This window comes from Talpa occidentalis, unplaced genomic scaffold (assembly GCF_014898055.3).
Source record: "Talpa occidentalis isolate TD23 unplaced genomic scaffold, MPIMG_talOcc4v2.1 talOcc4.12, whole genome shotgun sequence".
NCBI lineage: Eukaryota > Metazoa > Chordata > Mammalia > Eulipotyphla > Talpidae > Talpa > Talpa occidentalis.
In genome coordinates this window covers 58,131,718-58,148,814 of record NW_023601212.1, presented here as the reverse complement: position 1 = coordinate 58,148,814, position 17,097 = coordinate 58,131,718, and the positions used below count along the sequence as shown (strand labels likewise).

Genomic DNA, 17,097 nt, shown 5'->3' with positions numbered 1-17,097 from the left:
TCACAGCGAGGCGCTCAACTGTCTACGCCACCAGGGGAGGCCCTTCCAAATGCTCCTTAATCAGATTCCTAACCATCCTCCTGTTTTCAGTCTTACTACATGAGGTACCCTAATGCTCCCAATTTCAGAGCGTTTATTTCATAGTAAAAATGGGACTGGTTGTGAACTTTCCCCCACTGCTGGCTTAGTATTCAACTTTTTCAGATTTCCTAATCTATTATTTTTTGTCCATCCGCTTTATAGCTTAAAAAATATTGTCATTGTCTCTTCTTTCATTCTTTTGCCATTTAAAATCCCTTTACTCTGATTTACAGAGTTAAAGAAAGAAAACTAAATACATTAAATACATCACAGAGAATTCTTACATCATTTATCTCTATGAAAATAATTGCTTCAGCTTATCCCCCCCCCCCCACATACACACTGAGCTGAATTCTGACTTTTCCATGGCCCTTATTAACACAACTAACTAATATACGGTAGATGCCAAAAGAAAACAACAGGAGCATCCTGACAACTATTTCTTGGCTGTAATACCTAAAACACAAACAACAAAATCAAAAATAAACAAGTGGGAATCCATCAAGCTAAAAAGCTTGAGACAGCAAGAAAAATGATAAAATGAAAGGCAACCTACAGAATGGGAGAAAATATTTACAGATCAAGTACCTGATAAGGGACTGATAAGCAAAATATATATTAAAAAAAACTCATATAATTCAATAGCAAAAAAATAAATAATCCAACTAAATCAGTAAGGGACATGAGTAGACATTCTTCCAAAGAAGATATTCAAATGGTGAACAGGTACATGAAAAGGTGTACAACATCACTAACCATTAGGAAAATGTAAATCAAAATCACTATAAGGGCCTCACTGTTGGTACAAGGGTTTAATCTTCAGCACTATGAAGCTATCACCAGCTATTGCAGCAAGAATTTGATTCCTGGCCAGGGAGGTGACCCACACGGTGCAGCAGACCTTTCCAGTCTCCCCCGCTGCTCCCCTCAGCAGTGTATTTCAGTCACTCACCTGTTCTGCTCCCCACTCTGTCTCTAGTGAATACTCCTGTGCACACACACCCCTTCCCACACTGCTGGCCTACACCCCAGCTCTTGTATGCATAAATAAATAAATCTTTAAAACCAATCACTATAAAACATCACCTTATACTGATTAGAATGGCTATTATTAAAAAGATAAGAGATAAAAACTGGTGAAGATGTGGACAAAAGGGAACGTGCACTCTGGGTTGGACTATAAATTAGTACAGTTACTACAGAAAATAAGCACAAATGTTCCTCAAAAAAAATTAAAACAACCCAAATGCCCAAAAATAGATGACTGTATCAAGATGATGTGGTACATATACACAATGGAATATTACTCAGCAATCAAAAAAGATAAACACATGCAGTTTGCAGCAACATGGATGGAGCTAGAAGGGATCATGCTCAGAGAAATAAGTCAGAAAGAATAAGAAAAATACCGGATGGTCTCACTCATAGCAGGAATATAGAAAACCTAAATAAGGCACTAGGAAAAAGACTAATTAATACAAAGTAAAAATCAAAATCAACAAGCAATTATAAACCAGAGATACACTATGGGGCTGGACAAGGGGCAGGGAGAGGAAGGATTAGGGTCAAACTAGGGGGGGGGGTGCAATTGTATGGGGAATATAACCAAAATGAAAATGCATACATTGTGCAAAAATGAAAAATGATGTAAGAATTATATAAAATATTAAAAAAAATTAAAAATACAACTACTATATGATCCAGCAATTTCACTTCTGGTGATACAGAAAATGAGCACTCTGTGTCATATATATTCACTCTGTCAGATATATTCACACCGTGTTCACTGCAGCAGCGTTTACAATGGACAAGAAAAGGGACTCAATCTAAGTGTACAATGAAGCATAAATGTATACAGAATTTGTGAAACATACACACACATACAGAGGAATACTATTCAGCCATTAAAAAAGGAAGTCCTGCCATTTGCAGCAACATGAGTAGACCTTAAGGGTATTATGCTAAGTTAAGTAAGTCAGACAATAAAAGACAAATATCAAATGATTTCACTTCTTTGTGGAATCTTAAAAAGCAATAATAATAATACAAACAGAAACAGAGAGATCAAAGTTGTGGTTACCAGAAGTGGGGAGTGGTGGAATTAGATGAAATTGGTCACAAAGGTAGAAACTTCAGGTTATAAGTTAAATAAGTAGTGAGGATGCAATGTACAATTATAATGACTTTAGTGAAGCACTACTGCACAGTATATTTTAACGTTGTTAATAGAGTAAATCCTAAAAGTTCTCATCATAAGGAAAATAACATTTTTTCTTTTTTTCTTGTATTATAAGATAATGGAAGCTAACTAAATTCATTACGGTAATTATCACAAAATAGATGTCAGTCACTACGCCATCCACTTGAAAGTGCTGTATTTATCTCAATAAAACGCAAAGAAAGTAAGAGATAAGCCCCCTTCCAAAAAACTTGTAAGATTCCCAGCAACCCTGCCTCCAAAAAGACATGACATTGGAAACTGACTTTGATGCATTCAACCTAGCCTACCCTTTTTTCCAACTAATTAAGACACCTACTCTATAAGGTAGGCTACAGATCCAGGTTGCATTAATTAGAATCTATCCACAGAGCTTTGTAAACTTAAGTTGGCAAGGAAAGCCTCATTTCTTCTTTTATCAAAAAACATAAATGAGGAAGTACAAATGAAAACCACCATTACATAAAAATCTGAGAAAAGAAAATCAGCTGTTCCAAAGAAACATAGAAATACAGACTCCCAACAGCACTGAAGTGTCTAATCTCATTTAATTTTACTGAGAAGACATGGTTCCAATTTTCCCAACATTTAGTTGTTACATTCTTCTTTCCTGTACATGCAATTGACTCTTTCCCTTAGTCTATCAATAAATTCTCCCTTTTTGTTTATGCTAAGTCTGGGTGAGTACTGCTTATGCTGGGTATATATTGCTTATAATGGTTCATACTCAATTCCTGACTAATACATTATATATTTTTACACTTATTTACATGAAATAAAGGCAACGTTACATCTATTTACATCTCATCACATGAAATAGGATACATTTAGTTCCAGTTCAAATCTCTCTAAATAATCTTAGTTAAGCCAGACTGCAGTTGCTACCAATGGACATCTGCTAAAAAGTTTTTAAGTAGATAAAATTATCTCCACTTTCTTCTCCAAATCTACTATGTTAGGAGGGAAAGATATGAAAAGGAAGATATTCAATAGAAGAAAGCTAGCACATGTAATTATTTCTTATTAAAATTGTACTTTCTCTTTTTTAAAATATATTTTATTAAGGTAACATTGGTTTTCAACACTGTGATGATTTAGGGGACTAGGTTCATACTTCCTCAGATATAAGTCATCACACCACACCCATCATCAAAGAACCTTTAGTCCCTGTACCATAGACCACTGAACTTCATTCTCCATCCTCCTCTAGTAGCCTGAATTCTGCAGTCATATTTCTAAGGTTTGTTTGGTTTAGTTTTGTCTATCTCTCTGTTATGTTTCTCTACATTCTACCTATGAGTGAAATCATCTGGTAGCTGTCTTTCTCCTAACTTACTTCCTGTTCAGTTTCAGCCATACTGTCACAAATGGCAAGAGTTCAACTCATGATTTTTCTCAACACTTAGTTTTATAAATGAAAACTGGTCACTACAACTAAGTTGAATTTTAAGAAATTTGCGGGCCTCCCCGGTGGCGCAGCGGTTGAGCGCTGGGTTGCGAAGCTGCCCGCGGCCTCTGCGGCGCCGGTTCGATCCCCGGCTGCTCCCCGGCCACTGGAGGAGGGTCCCACATGGCGCGCAGACCTCTCCTGCCGCCCGCTGCTCCCCTCAGCAGTGTACTTCGGTCCTTCTGCCTGTTCTGCTCCCCGCTCTGGCTCTGGTGAATTCTCTCACCCTCCCGCGCTTCTGACTGTACCCAGTGCATGTATAAACAAACAAACAAACAAACAAACAAACAAATAAATAAATAAATAAAAATAAAAAAAATAAATAAATAAATAAATAAAAAAGAAATTTGGGGGGATTTTTCACTCATAAAGAAAAAATCTATTAGAAGTGGCCCCTTGCAGATGTTTCTTATTCTGTAAAATTGAACAAAGTAGCACTACCTTATTACTTCTAAACATTTCTAGATGATTTTAATACAATAAAAAATACAATAAAGACTTAATTTTTTAAAGTTTATCTGCCACTTACTGCTTCCAGTTGTTTCTTCTTCTGCACTAATAACTCCAGCATGAGGTTGACGTTGGCCAAATCAAGGTTATCTTGGTCAGTTCCCAACAAATCCTGAAATATTTGCCACCTGTGACCATTCTAAAAAGGAAGAAGAAACTCAGTAACTTCCTCAGAAGATTATTTAAAGAATGTCAAGTGCATGTTTAATCACTATTTATTTCCTAACATATTTATTACATAGATATAAAAATATCAATAAATGATAATGTTCCAACCTACGCCTTTCCAGCTAACTCCTCACTGCCTTCTAATTATAATTTAAACACTTTTGCTCTCTTAAATGAATTTAGAGAACAGATATGAAAGGCATATTCAAGATAAATGTTAATTTAGCATCTCTAGCAGTGTCATTCCCTCTCAAAATAAGTGCCTTGATTTTAATTCTCTGTCTAGCCATATTTTCAACTTTGCATTTAGAAACGAATAAATTTAAGTTCACTTGAATCAATAATTTCAGGCTAACCCTCTTAAAATGAGAATCAACAGTTTTTCCAAAATCCCATCCACATAATCCTTCAAATGCCGTTATTCACAAGCAACTCTGACTCAATGTGATTCTATCAGGCTTTTCAAAAGATGATCAAAAGATTAAATTTTACAAGTAATGCAGTGAAGAAAATGTTCACTAAAATTTTCATTAAATAGAACAATCTTAAATTTCCTTTAAGAAAAATCAATACAGAAGCTATCCTACCTAATTAATATTAAACCAATAAAACCAAAAAAATGAAATTTATTAAAAATAGTAATAAAAGTTGAAACATACGGTGCTACTCACTGAGTGGTCCAATTTGAACCTCTTTTCCTCAAATCTTTGCTTCTGTTTGAGAATAAGTTCATTTACTGAAAACAGAAACAAAAGAAAAGGCACACATTTTTGCATTTTTGTTAAGTATATCATTTAATTGTTCTGTTTAGTTGGATTCTATCTGAACTTTTAAATTTCCCCAAATTAAAAAGGAAACCATCCTACACCCACCTTTCTGAAATAACATGATTTTATTCAACATGTCAGACTCAAGTATTTTCAGAGGTTAATCCCACCCCAGCTAAAGGTATGATTCTTGACTAACTTAAGTCAATCTAGTTGTTCATACCCTTGCCAGTACTGACACAGGGTTAAGAATGTGACCCAATTTTGACCAATGAGGGTACTGTCTTTCAGAAAAGGGATAGGAGAAAAAAGTTCTTTCTCTGCCTTCAGTAAGGTATAATATCTAGAACCCATTAAAGTCATTTGGCAATCTTAAGAGAAGCCTAAGTGTCCAAGCATTTGCTGATGAAGAAACAGGAAGATGTAAAGAACATAGTGTCACGGAACCACCGAATCAACTAATCCAAGAAATTCTTTTCATATGAATCAATACATTTCCCTTAATGCTCAAGCCACTGGATTTTAACTGGATTTTCTGTAAAAATGATAAAAGGAAACTAGCACTAGAACAGGTAGATACTTTAATTTATACACATTATCTTATTATTATAATCTCCCTATTTTAAAGTTGAAGGAATAAGAGAAGGAGCATAAGAAATTTACTCATGACAATAAACTGTTGCCAAGACAGAGTTGGAGTACAAACCCAACTACCTCATACTTGCCACTAGACCACAGCCCAACTATACTTTGGAACAAACCAGAGAGGCCCCAAACACACACAAGGAATCCAAGCTTCAAAGATGAGTAAGACTCAATTTAAGACTTAATCTAAGATTCAAGCAACTCAGAGTAGGAAGACAAGTTTGATATAGTAGTGGTAATACAATGTGATAATCAGTATTATCATTGAAAGATATTTATGAAGAACACAGGACAAAGAACAATCAAAATGTTAATGAATAGACTTTATAAAGAGAAAGAATAGGTTCAGAATAGGCATACCAAGATTCACTATACAGAAAGAATGGAAAAGATTTGAGAGAGAAAGACAGACAGACATAAAGCAGCAGGAGATAAAATGAAAATATATTACTTGTCTGAATGTTTATGTTACCCAAGCAAAAAGATTTGAACATCACTGCTATAGAAATTGTGTGACCCAGACTTCTAACCAAGACTTAGGTAAATGTACAGCATTGAAAGTGAAGAGTACTAATCTACTAATTTAAAAAAAATAGGTGAAAGGCTACCGACAAAACTTCAAAATCATAACCTATACTCAGTTACTTTACTGTGTGCCAGAAGAAATCTAAAATTACTTTCAAGAGCTTAAGGTTCTCTTAGCCCAACCAAGAATTGTAGGCACTATACAAACCATATAATCCCAAGCAGAAGCAATGAAAATAATTAAGCTTTTTCAGTATAGGGGGAAAAAAAATCCATTTTCAGAAACAGTGATTGATATCATCAATATTGTTTCTGAGTGCATGGGAGACAAATTCCCTATCTACCTAGTGTATGAACTGAATTTACCATCACTGTACAAAGGTAAAGACTAGAAGAGATGGATGGACAGAAAAACAGAATTATATTTTTCAAGATACAATGTTATTTCCATGATTGGCATATATAATCACATTGGAAGTTGCACTACAATTAAAAGACTTTAAATACAGGCATAAAATACTTTCACTCCAATTACCCAAAAGCAATATTTTTATGCATAAAGAGAAAGGTTAAAACAAAATCACCACCACGATAATTTTCTTTTTCTCCTGCATCTCTCAGAAGGGGGCTCCACATCTTACTTGACAAACACCAAGATGATTTCTATCTTAGCAAATCAATAATTTTGACTTCACTATTCACTAGATACATATATTTGAGAATAGATATATAAAGTATGAAATCATTTTCTAACTTAGAATTATATCTTATATTTATTCTATACTAGTATTCAGTGCTCCTTTTCCCTTTGACCTAACCTCGGCCATGAAATCCAGTCCTGCAGAGATTCATATCACTAAATACTTCGTTCTTATTTCCCTCAGTTTCTTCTCCAAGTTTGCCATAAAATTTTATTTATCAAGAAGAATTTGGTATACCAACAAAAGACCTTCAAAATATCTCCTTCATGGCTCCTTCCTGTTATGCAATTATCCAGTTACTTTCCTTCATGAAAAAAAAAGATAGTAGATCGTACAAAGAGTAAAAAAAAAAGAACTGTAGACAATATAATTTCAGAGCAGAGGTGAAAAGGAAAGACATAGCTTTAAAGGCTCAAATTCATGGCTTATAATAAGCTATCATTTGAGCTAAACAAAATCAAACTGTAACAGAAGCACTGATTCTTCTTGACATATTACTTGCTCATTTTTTAACTATTCTAACAGGAAGAATCTAATATACAAGTAGATAGCACACCCCAACTCTGACTTCATTACTTTTTAGAATGAAGAATTAGCCTTTCTGATAGAGACACACACCTAACAGTGTCCTATTTTATACCTACCCATATCTGAAAATCAGTTTCTGGAATTTAATCTTCAAAAACCCAGACTATGGATTTCCCACTGTATCGAAATCTTTCAACAAGTAGAATTTTAAGATAGTCACAACTGATCTATAACTAGATATTATTCCCACTTACCATTTACAGGTTCCCTATTTGTCTCAAATTACCATTCCTCTCTCAAAAGTTGTATACTTATTTCCCCAATTCTCTTGCCACACACAAATCTGAGACTTTTCCTTCCTTTCCCTTTTCCATTAATCCTTTGTTCTGATGCTCTCTCTTCTGCCCTAAAAGCAAATATAAGGGGCCTCCCTGGTGACACAAGGGGTTAAGACACAGCCCTAAGAAGCTATCAGCAGCCTAGTGACCCAAATGGAGCAGCAGACCTCTCCTGTCTCACCCGCTGCTCCGCTCAGCAGTGTATTTCAGCGGATCTGCCTGTTCTGCTCCCCCCTCTGTCTCTGGGGAATCCTCTCATTCCCCACACCTCTGGCCTATACTCCAGTTCTTGTATACATACATATATAAATCTTTAAAAAAAAAAAATAAAAGCAAATACAACAGGAATGTACAACCCTATATAACAGAGACAGGTATTTGGCACCTCTCCATCTCCTTCCGTCTCACAGTCTTTCCAACCATTTATACAATAATCTAAGAGTTGTACCACATTTTTAATGAAACTTAGAATTAATACTATGTAGTTCTTACAACATATAATAGGGAATTTATGTCACAACCTAGGGAGGACTGGGAGAAACATCCTGCTGTGTGAGACAACTGATATGCTTACCTCTAAGTATGTTTTCTAAATAAATTAGTGCTAGCATACACTTTGGGGGACAGAATACTGAAAAAAAAAAAATCATTCCAAAGACTCACCCAAGAAATTAGGATACAGATGGTCAATATTATCCACAACATAGTTACATTTGGGACATCTATTATTATCCTCCAAACTCTGATGAATACACTTGTAGCTATTAACAGAGAAAAAAAATAAAGTGCGTTTGATTAAGTCAGTGACAAATTAATAAGTTGGTCACAAAATAATGCCTATTAGTATTCTATTCCTCATTTTGAACATAAGTAATGTAACAGTAATTAAATTCATTTTGATTTATATTTTTACATCACAAACAAGGTTTATTAGATAATAGTATAAAAAAGTTGCTTTAAAATAAACTCAAATAACAAGTCTATTATAAAATTTCTGATACAACATTTTTAGAAAAACACTATATTTTAAGTTCATGCAATTAAAAATAGTGCATAAAAGCACCCAGGAAAAGCTAATAGGTCTAAAACAGACTATTCTTAGCATGCTGATATCCTTAATGATAGTTCAACTGTAGAGTACTGGATATGAAGAATCTCATGAACTATTGTAGAAAATACAACTGCCACAATTTTACCAAGAGGCAAGTTGTATGAAAAATTTTTAAGTTGTGCATTCCCTCTGACAAAATGATTTTACTTCTAGGAATTGCTTCTAGGAAAATAAGCAGATATATGCATATATATTTATATGTGTGTGTGTTTTCAAGGCTAAATGTAAATAGCAAAATTAATTACAAGCAACCAAAACACTAGGAAATTGACTAAACAAATTTGCAAGCACAACACAATGCAATGCAGACAATAAAAATCTTATCACAATATGCAACTATATGCCATGAAAAATAATCTAATAATCTTTTAAAAGTTATAGCTAAAGAAATATGATGTTAAGAAAGCTTTCCTGTCTTACATTTTTCTTTAATGTCTGACTTTTTGTAATTGTTAGTCTTATAATAAAACTTTTTCAATAATGTCCAACCAAATCACAGAAAAATTTCAAAATGACATTAGAAAGTCATTGTATCGCTTTATTTCTGAGTAAAAATGACAACCTCTAACATGGTAGATAAAGTTTCTATAGTAAACATGTGTTGCTTCTAACAATCAGGAAAAAAAGCTTTCCAATAAGCTACCAGGGTGATTTATCAAGATGACTCCTAAAAAAGGGCACTTTTAGTCTGAATCCAAGATACTCTAAATACACTTCAGTTTTACAAACTGAAGCTGAGTTTTTATATCTACCAACTATTCCCTTCCACTTTATCAAAACAAACCCAGAAATCTTCACCCATCAGGTTTGTCAGTTTTGGGCATCAACTACTTTCTCATTTCACATGTTACTCTCAGACTATTAAGGAAGAAGTTATAGAGAATCAATATAGTAGTGATCTTCTTTGGCATGGTGGGTTGGAGAAGCCTAAAGATTAAACACCTAGCACATAATAGGAAATCAAATACATATTAAACACAGGACTTGCATAATGTTCCGCAAACAATATTGTCACCTCTTGCAACTATGGCAAGGCTAGGATTACCACAAGTGACAGAAAATTTTCCTAAATGTAAATTTTAATGAAGGAATAACATACTAATTTTTTGTTTTGATTCAGTATAAGTGAGATGCATAAAGGCATAAAGCAGATGTGGAAATGCAATAGATTCAAGCCTCAACATGGAGAAAATTACGGTCTGCTTAAAGTAAAAGGAAATAACTTAATATTACCGGAAAATATTTCCACTGACAAGATTAAAGCCTTAAAAAAGGTATGCAATAAAGTCAATCATGAAGTAAAGAATCTGGGAAAGTTATTATAGATGGGAGACAAGGTTGACAGATAAGCAGAAGGACATTTTGGTTTTAGCAAATGGCTTCATAAAGAAATGGCAGTTAGAAAATGAGCAAATAATATGAAAAGAATAACAAGTTGTTAAGTCAGAGAAACAGTTTGTTAATATACAAGAAATTATCCCAGAATCCTGGAGAACATCTTTCTCTCTTTTCTTAAGCTTTGTAACCATATCCCCTGTCAGCAGGTTTACAACACCACCTGTCCTAGAAGAAAAAATAATCTGGGACACAGAAGGAAGAAGGAACTGTCCTCAAGAACTATAGTTCAACAGACTTTTCTGCATTGTACTTGATAATATCTATATATACTACAAAATTAAAATGCATCAAATTACATACCACTATGCAAAAAACTGAAGTGACAAGATATATCAAGTTTCTCTTTCAACATCTACCACTACAGGTAGATCTTAAGTTTGAGAAATAGTAATTGCCTAAGTTTGAGAAATAGTAACTAGCTTATTCTGTATATATTTGTGTGTGTGCTTGTCAGTCACTTTTCTACTTGCTCATTAAAAACCAGAATTTTATTTACTCATCCCTGTACCATGTCTAGCACAATACTCTGTTAAAGACCTGGAACTCAATAAATGTTGACTATGTGGACAAAAATAGATATAAACAAAAGAAATAGACTTTTGCTGCCTTCTGGTTATACAAAATACTACTAGAAATTCTCAAGATCCATTTGCAGTAACTCTAACTCATACTCATTCATCTAATTAACTTGACCATCATCAGCCCAGACACAATGTTTTGGATTCCAAAAGGGTAAGTGCCTAAACTGGGACTGAAACAGGTAGGTATAAAGAGGTTAAGAGAGATCTATATCTTGGGTCCACCTGACAAAATTTTTAATCATTACTCTCAAAAAAATTACTTAGTACCACAGGGTGCGGACAGAAAAATGGGTGCCTAGCTCCTCTAGTAAGTGGATATAGAATAATAATATTTCTCTTTTTTTGTATATAGTTGCTCTGTTTCCTCTACAAGCATATACCTACCTATAAAAGTGAGTAGACATTGAAAACTGTGAGCAATCAGATATTCCCTGAAAAGAAGGAACTATAACAAGAATAACAAAGATAAATCAGTAACCGTAGCCAAATATAACAACCAAGTATAAAGAAAGAATGATGCAAGACAACAAATTAGGTAAAAGTTCCAATGGCAAGCTGACATCCAGGTTTGATCTGCCTTGCTCCAGACTTCCAGCCAGTGTTAAAATGAGCAAAGAACTAATAAAACTGGTTACTGTTAATGACTGAATTTCCAAAGTCTTCAATATTCGTTTAGGGTAAATAATTATGAGTTTTCTTTTAAACAAAACTGCAAAAATGCTTCATAATTTAGCAAACTTGACAATAGAGTTGCCAGCACCTGCCAATGATACGGTCTCTATCCTACAAAACCTGCTCTCTGGTAGGTACTTTAAAACATGTTCACAGTAGCTATAACACAGTAACTTAATTATAACAAGGATCAAAGCTTAAGCAGTCTTAATTTGAAAGAGAAAGAAAGGATTTAAGAAATTAATGAGGTTTTCCAATAATGACCTAATTATACAACATGAAGATTGTAAGAGTCACTGAAAAAGCAAAGCTCATCTAGTTACAATGTCAATCAGTAATTTATTACATGTCACAACATAGTATGATTATTGATTCAGTAGGCTCTTCAAAACCTTTTTTCATGTGTCACAATGAATATAATTTAGAGGAGGGGAGTTTAAAAAATGAAAACCTCACTTTACAATTTGTTTCACACTTCAATACCATCAAATCTGTGAAAGAGGAGTTGACGAGACTTGAGAAAGGAAGGAAAGAGCAACAGAAGAGAATGGTTGAGTGACTCAACAAAGGTTTGGTAAGTTTTAAGGTCAGCCCTAGAATCCTGATCTAACAACTTCAAAAACTTGCTTTTTTATTTGTTTTTTTTTGTTTTTTTTTTTTTTTATAGAGGCATGTTTATATTTATTTATTTATTTGTTTGTTTCTTTGTTTATACATGCACTGGGTACAGTCAGAAACGCGGGAGGGTGAGAGAATTCACCAGAACCAGAGCAGGGAGCAAAGCAGGCAGAGGGACCGAGGTACACTGCTGAGGGGAGCTTATTTGTTTTTTAACTCCATTAATCAGTAGTTTTCATCTGGGGGCAATTCTGTCTCCTAAAAGATATCAGGCAATGTCTGGAAACTGGAGAAAGGAGTTGCTACTGAGTAGCCAAGCAATCAATGATACCCAGGATAATCACAACAAATAATTACCAGGTCTAATACGTCAATACCACCAAAATTGAGAAGGACTACTCTAGGCCTATTCTAAACAACCTAATTTTTCAAAATGATGAAAATTCAGAGTCTCTAATAGAAGTACATGGTTCCCTATGGAATTATAAAGTGCTGGATCAATTAATGAACCAAAGAGAAAACAAATCAGCCTGAAAAAAAAAACAACAAAACAACCAGTGCTTAACAATCAGCCTGAAAAAAACAAGACCAAAACATATATATATCAGTCTAAAAGAAGTCCCACATGGCCAGAATGTCATTAGCAATACAGAATATGCTAATAACATATGCTATTTGATATAACAATGTCAATGAAATGATATAAAATCATTTAAGGCAGTTAAGGTGACCTTCTGTAAAAAAAACAGCAAAAATTTGGAAATACATAGTATTCCTTACCAGTGATAATCTCTGAGGAATTAAGCAAGATAGGCTAAGGGAAAGGAGGTATTAACATTTATTTGTACCTCTTCCTATACAATAAAAGTTGCATTTTAACTTCTTATACAATAAAAGAGACACTGATCTTACCAACTGAATAACTTCTATTTTAATAAAGAGCATAAATGTTTTAATACTAAACTTATTTTTAATGATTGGCATATTCAATATACCTATCAATAATGAATCATGTTCTAGGTCAACCTGAAATAGACTGGTGACAGCACTCAGTACTCCTCTTGACTAACAGATATCAATGTATGAGGTATCATATTCAACTTCAATTACAGGTATAACTTCAACATAAATTAGAATACACAGACTTAGAGCTCAAGAGAAATACTAAGTTTAAAATAACATACCAAAAGAATAAACAATTTACAAAGGTAGTCACCTACTGATCACAAGTAGAATGTACCACAAAAAAAATTAAATATGAGATTACATACTCATTAGGATAACTATAATTTTAAAAAAAATAGGAAATAATAACTGTTGGAGAAGGTGTGAAAAACTGGAACCTTCGTGTACTACTGGTGGAAATGTAAAATGGTACTGCAGATTTGGAGGGTTCTAAAAAATTTAAAACATAGAATTACCAAGTGACCCAGCAATTCTGCTTCTGAGATTATACCACCAAAAACTGAAAGCAAAGTATCAAAGAGATTTAAACACCTATGTTTAAAAGAGGATTATTAACAGTAGTTAAGATATGGAAGCAATCCAGGTGTCCACTGATAGACAAAATATAAGGCAGAATACTTAAATGCAGAGAAACAGAAAGTAGAATGATGACTGATAGAGGTTGGGAAAGAGGAAAATGATGAGCTATTTTTGAACAGTATAGAGTTTCAGTCTCTCAAGATGAAAAAGTTCTGAGGAATGCACAACAATGTGAATATACTTAATATTATTCAAATTAAAATGGTTCAGATGGTAAATTTCATGTTAATGTGTTTTATCACAACTGAAAAAAAATTTTAAATACATAAAATAATGTACCATGATATAATCTGAGCAAAGATTAGAGAATAAAAGACTTTTCAATTATACCCATGTCTTGAACCTTCCTAGCTTAGTTTACTAGGCCTCCCACTTAGCTGACAAGTGAGGTAAAGCAGCTTTATGCTTCATTCTGATTAACCAGCATCCCCCCCCCCATTTTTCAAAACAGCAATTCAAGCTCTTTAATATTAATAAACAAAAGGTTGTAAAATCCATCTGTAAAACCTATGGTAAATTTAAATTTTCATAGATTATATACACCAATTATATGCTTATGTCTTTAGCTATCCAATCTATAGACAAATTAGTAAAGAAATAATTACAAGATAAACAAAAACAATTAGTTCAAAAACTAACTTCTTACTAGCTACATTGATACACAGTTAAAATTACCAAAAGACTGTTTAGCTAAATAAAATCATCTTACCAAAAGCTGTGGCCACATTTTGTCATGTATGCTTCCTCAATCATATCAAAGCAGATAGGGCTAAAAAGAAAACAGAAAAATGATTGAATATCTTTTTAACTAGAGTGATTACAAATTAGAAAACACCAGTAATAATACCAAAAAAAGAAAAAATCATATTGCAATATATAGCTAAGTCTTCAAAAACAACTTACAGGTGAGAGAGGAAATTTCTTTTGAGCTGAATAAACTTTGGGGAATTGCTGGTAAAATGACAACTTGTTAATAATAACCAAAACAGTCATGAAGTTCCAAAATCAATTAAATGAGTAAATTAAACTGGACCCAGTATCTTGTCCACAATTTTTAATAAAGCAATACAATCGGAAGACTTTTTAAGAAAGTTTACCATCTTCTTTGACCATCTCTGTACTCAAAACACCCACTCAGCCTGCAAACTCAAATGCTTTTATTTCCCATCTCAGAGTACACTGATTTTTATTTATTTATTTATTTTAATAGCGGCATGTTATTTATTTATTTATTTTATTTGTTTGTTTGGTTTATACATGCACTGAGTACAGTCAGAAGCGCGGGAGGGTGAGAGAATTCACCAGAGCCAGAGCGGGGAGCAGAGCAGGCAGAAGGATGGAAGTACACTGCTGAGGGGAGCAGCGGGCGGCAGGAGAGGTCTGCGCGCCATGTGGGACCCTCCTCTGGTGGCCGGGGAGCAGCCGGGGATCAAACCAGCGCCGCAGAGGCCACGGGCAGCTTCGCAACCCAGCGCTCAACCGCAGCGCCACCGGGGAGGCCAGTACACTGATTTTTTAATGATAATAATTCCAATTTCAATAACTCTTCCAGGTAATAAAGATGATGACAGCTAATGCTTAAGATACCACAAATTTTACCCATTCAAACAATGACATATACAAGTTCATGTAATCCTTTTAACAGTACAGTAAGGAAATTGAGGCTAAGAGATGCTAAAGCACACAGCTAGAAAGTAACTTAGCCAATATTCAATAACAGATTGACATTCTTAACTACCGTTCCTATTTGCAGTTACTATGCACTACATATCAATTCCCAACTTCTCCCTTGTTTTCCTATAGAGGACCAAGAGTATAATATTTAAAATCCCAGCCTCCTTTTGCCGCTAGGGTTGGCCATATGCCACAGTTCTGACCAATGAAAAGACAGTCAAAATCTCTGTGAGAATTCTATCAGAAAAAAAAGGAAAACTTGTAAAAAAAAAAAAATCTTTTTCCTTTATTCTTGCTTCCACATTCTGATGAAGTAAGTGTCCAGGGATAATAACTATCTTGTGACCATGAAGACAAAAACCACAGGCTAGAAAGGTAAGAGGCAAAAACCCTTGATGACCTCCTTAAGCAGTTATATCACCTGGATTATCTACCTCCAAACGTCACATTATATAATAAAGTAAATCCTCACTTGCTTAAGCCAGTATTTAGCAAGTTTTCATTACTGGCATACAAATCCAACCCTTACCCATAATACAATGACCCTTAAACTATAAATGAAAATCTATCTACCCCTTCAAGAAACATCTCCTGAACATAAATACTATCTTAGGATGTAAAGCTATAAAGTCGAATGGCAGAGTCAATATTTTATAAGTTACTACAACACAAGTGGAAAAATATAATTTTAAAAAGTGGATATAGTGAAACCTATAGGGAAGACAACCGAAATGTGAAAGTTGGAGAACAGGGAAAAAGAATAAATTAACCAATATACTGAACATGTCAGGAATTACTAATAGAGAATGTATCTATTTATGAAAAAAAAGGCATTTTAATGTTTGAGGGCCATCAAATGTGTCATTGCTAAGACATACAACACCTCTATGAAAACAAGAAAACCTACCTAGCCCCTTAAGTTGATGCAACACCACATTTGTGAGGCTTGGTGATTTAACAAGGCCTTCATAGGATAAAATTTGCACACTCTCTTAAAGTCCCAAAAAAAGGCCAAGCTTTTTTCAGTGAATGTAAACTGGGAATAAAGGAAGAGGACAAACCTTGTTTTATGCTAAACAAATGCCAGACACAAATGACTGCATATTATATAATTCCATTTATATGAAATGTCCAGAACCAGCAAATCTAAAGCGATATAAAGCAAGTAAGGGAAGAGGAGAGGAACTGCTTAATTAGGACTGACTGCCTATAATGGGTGTAACTTTTTGGTGATAAAAATGTTCTGGAATCAGATAGTGATAACAGTTACATAACTGTGAAAGTTTATGAATTTTATCTCAATTTTTTTTTAGAAAAGAAATAGGGAACTTATACTTCTCGCCATGATGGAATGGAATGGATCCTAAAAAATGGATGCATAGTATTTCAAAATTCTTATATTATACACAGAATGACATAACATTATTAGAAAGAAAAATTAAAAATCAGTAAACTCAAACACACACACACACACACACCCCCCATGCACAGAGGACTATCACTAGTAAGTTAATAATGGAAATCTTTAAAATACTCAACCCAAAAGAGAGCAGGAAAGGAAAAAAAAAGA

The 17,097-nt window shown here is 34.1% G+C and overlaps 1 protein-coding gene across 1 annotated transcript in view; it reads right to left on the bottom strand.

Moving 5' to 3' along the window:
- Positions 1 to 17,097, bottom strand: part of COP1 (COP1 E3 ubiquitin ligase) — a 156,725-nt gene that overhangs the window by 131,453 nt on the left and 8,175 nt on the right. Inside the window, 4 exon segments of the mRNA XM_037506422.2 lie at positions 4,276 to 4,395; positions 5,084 to 5,160; positions 8,592 to 8,689; positions 14,563 to 14,622. Of these exon segments, the coding sequence (XP_037362319.1) occupies positions 4,276 to 4,395; positions 5,084 to 5,160; positions 8,592 to 8,689; positions 14,563 to 14,622 (355 nt within the window).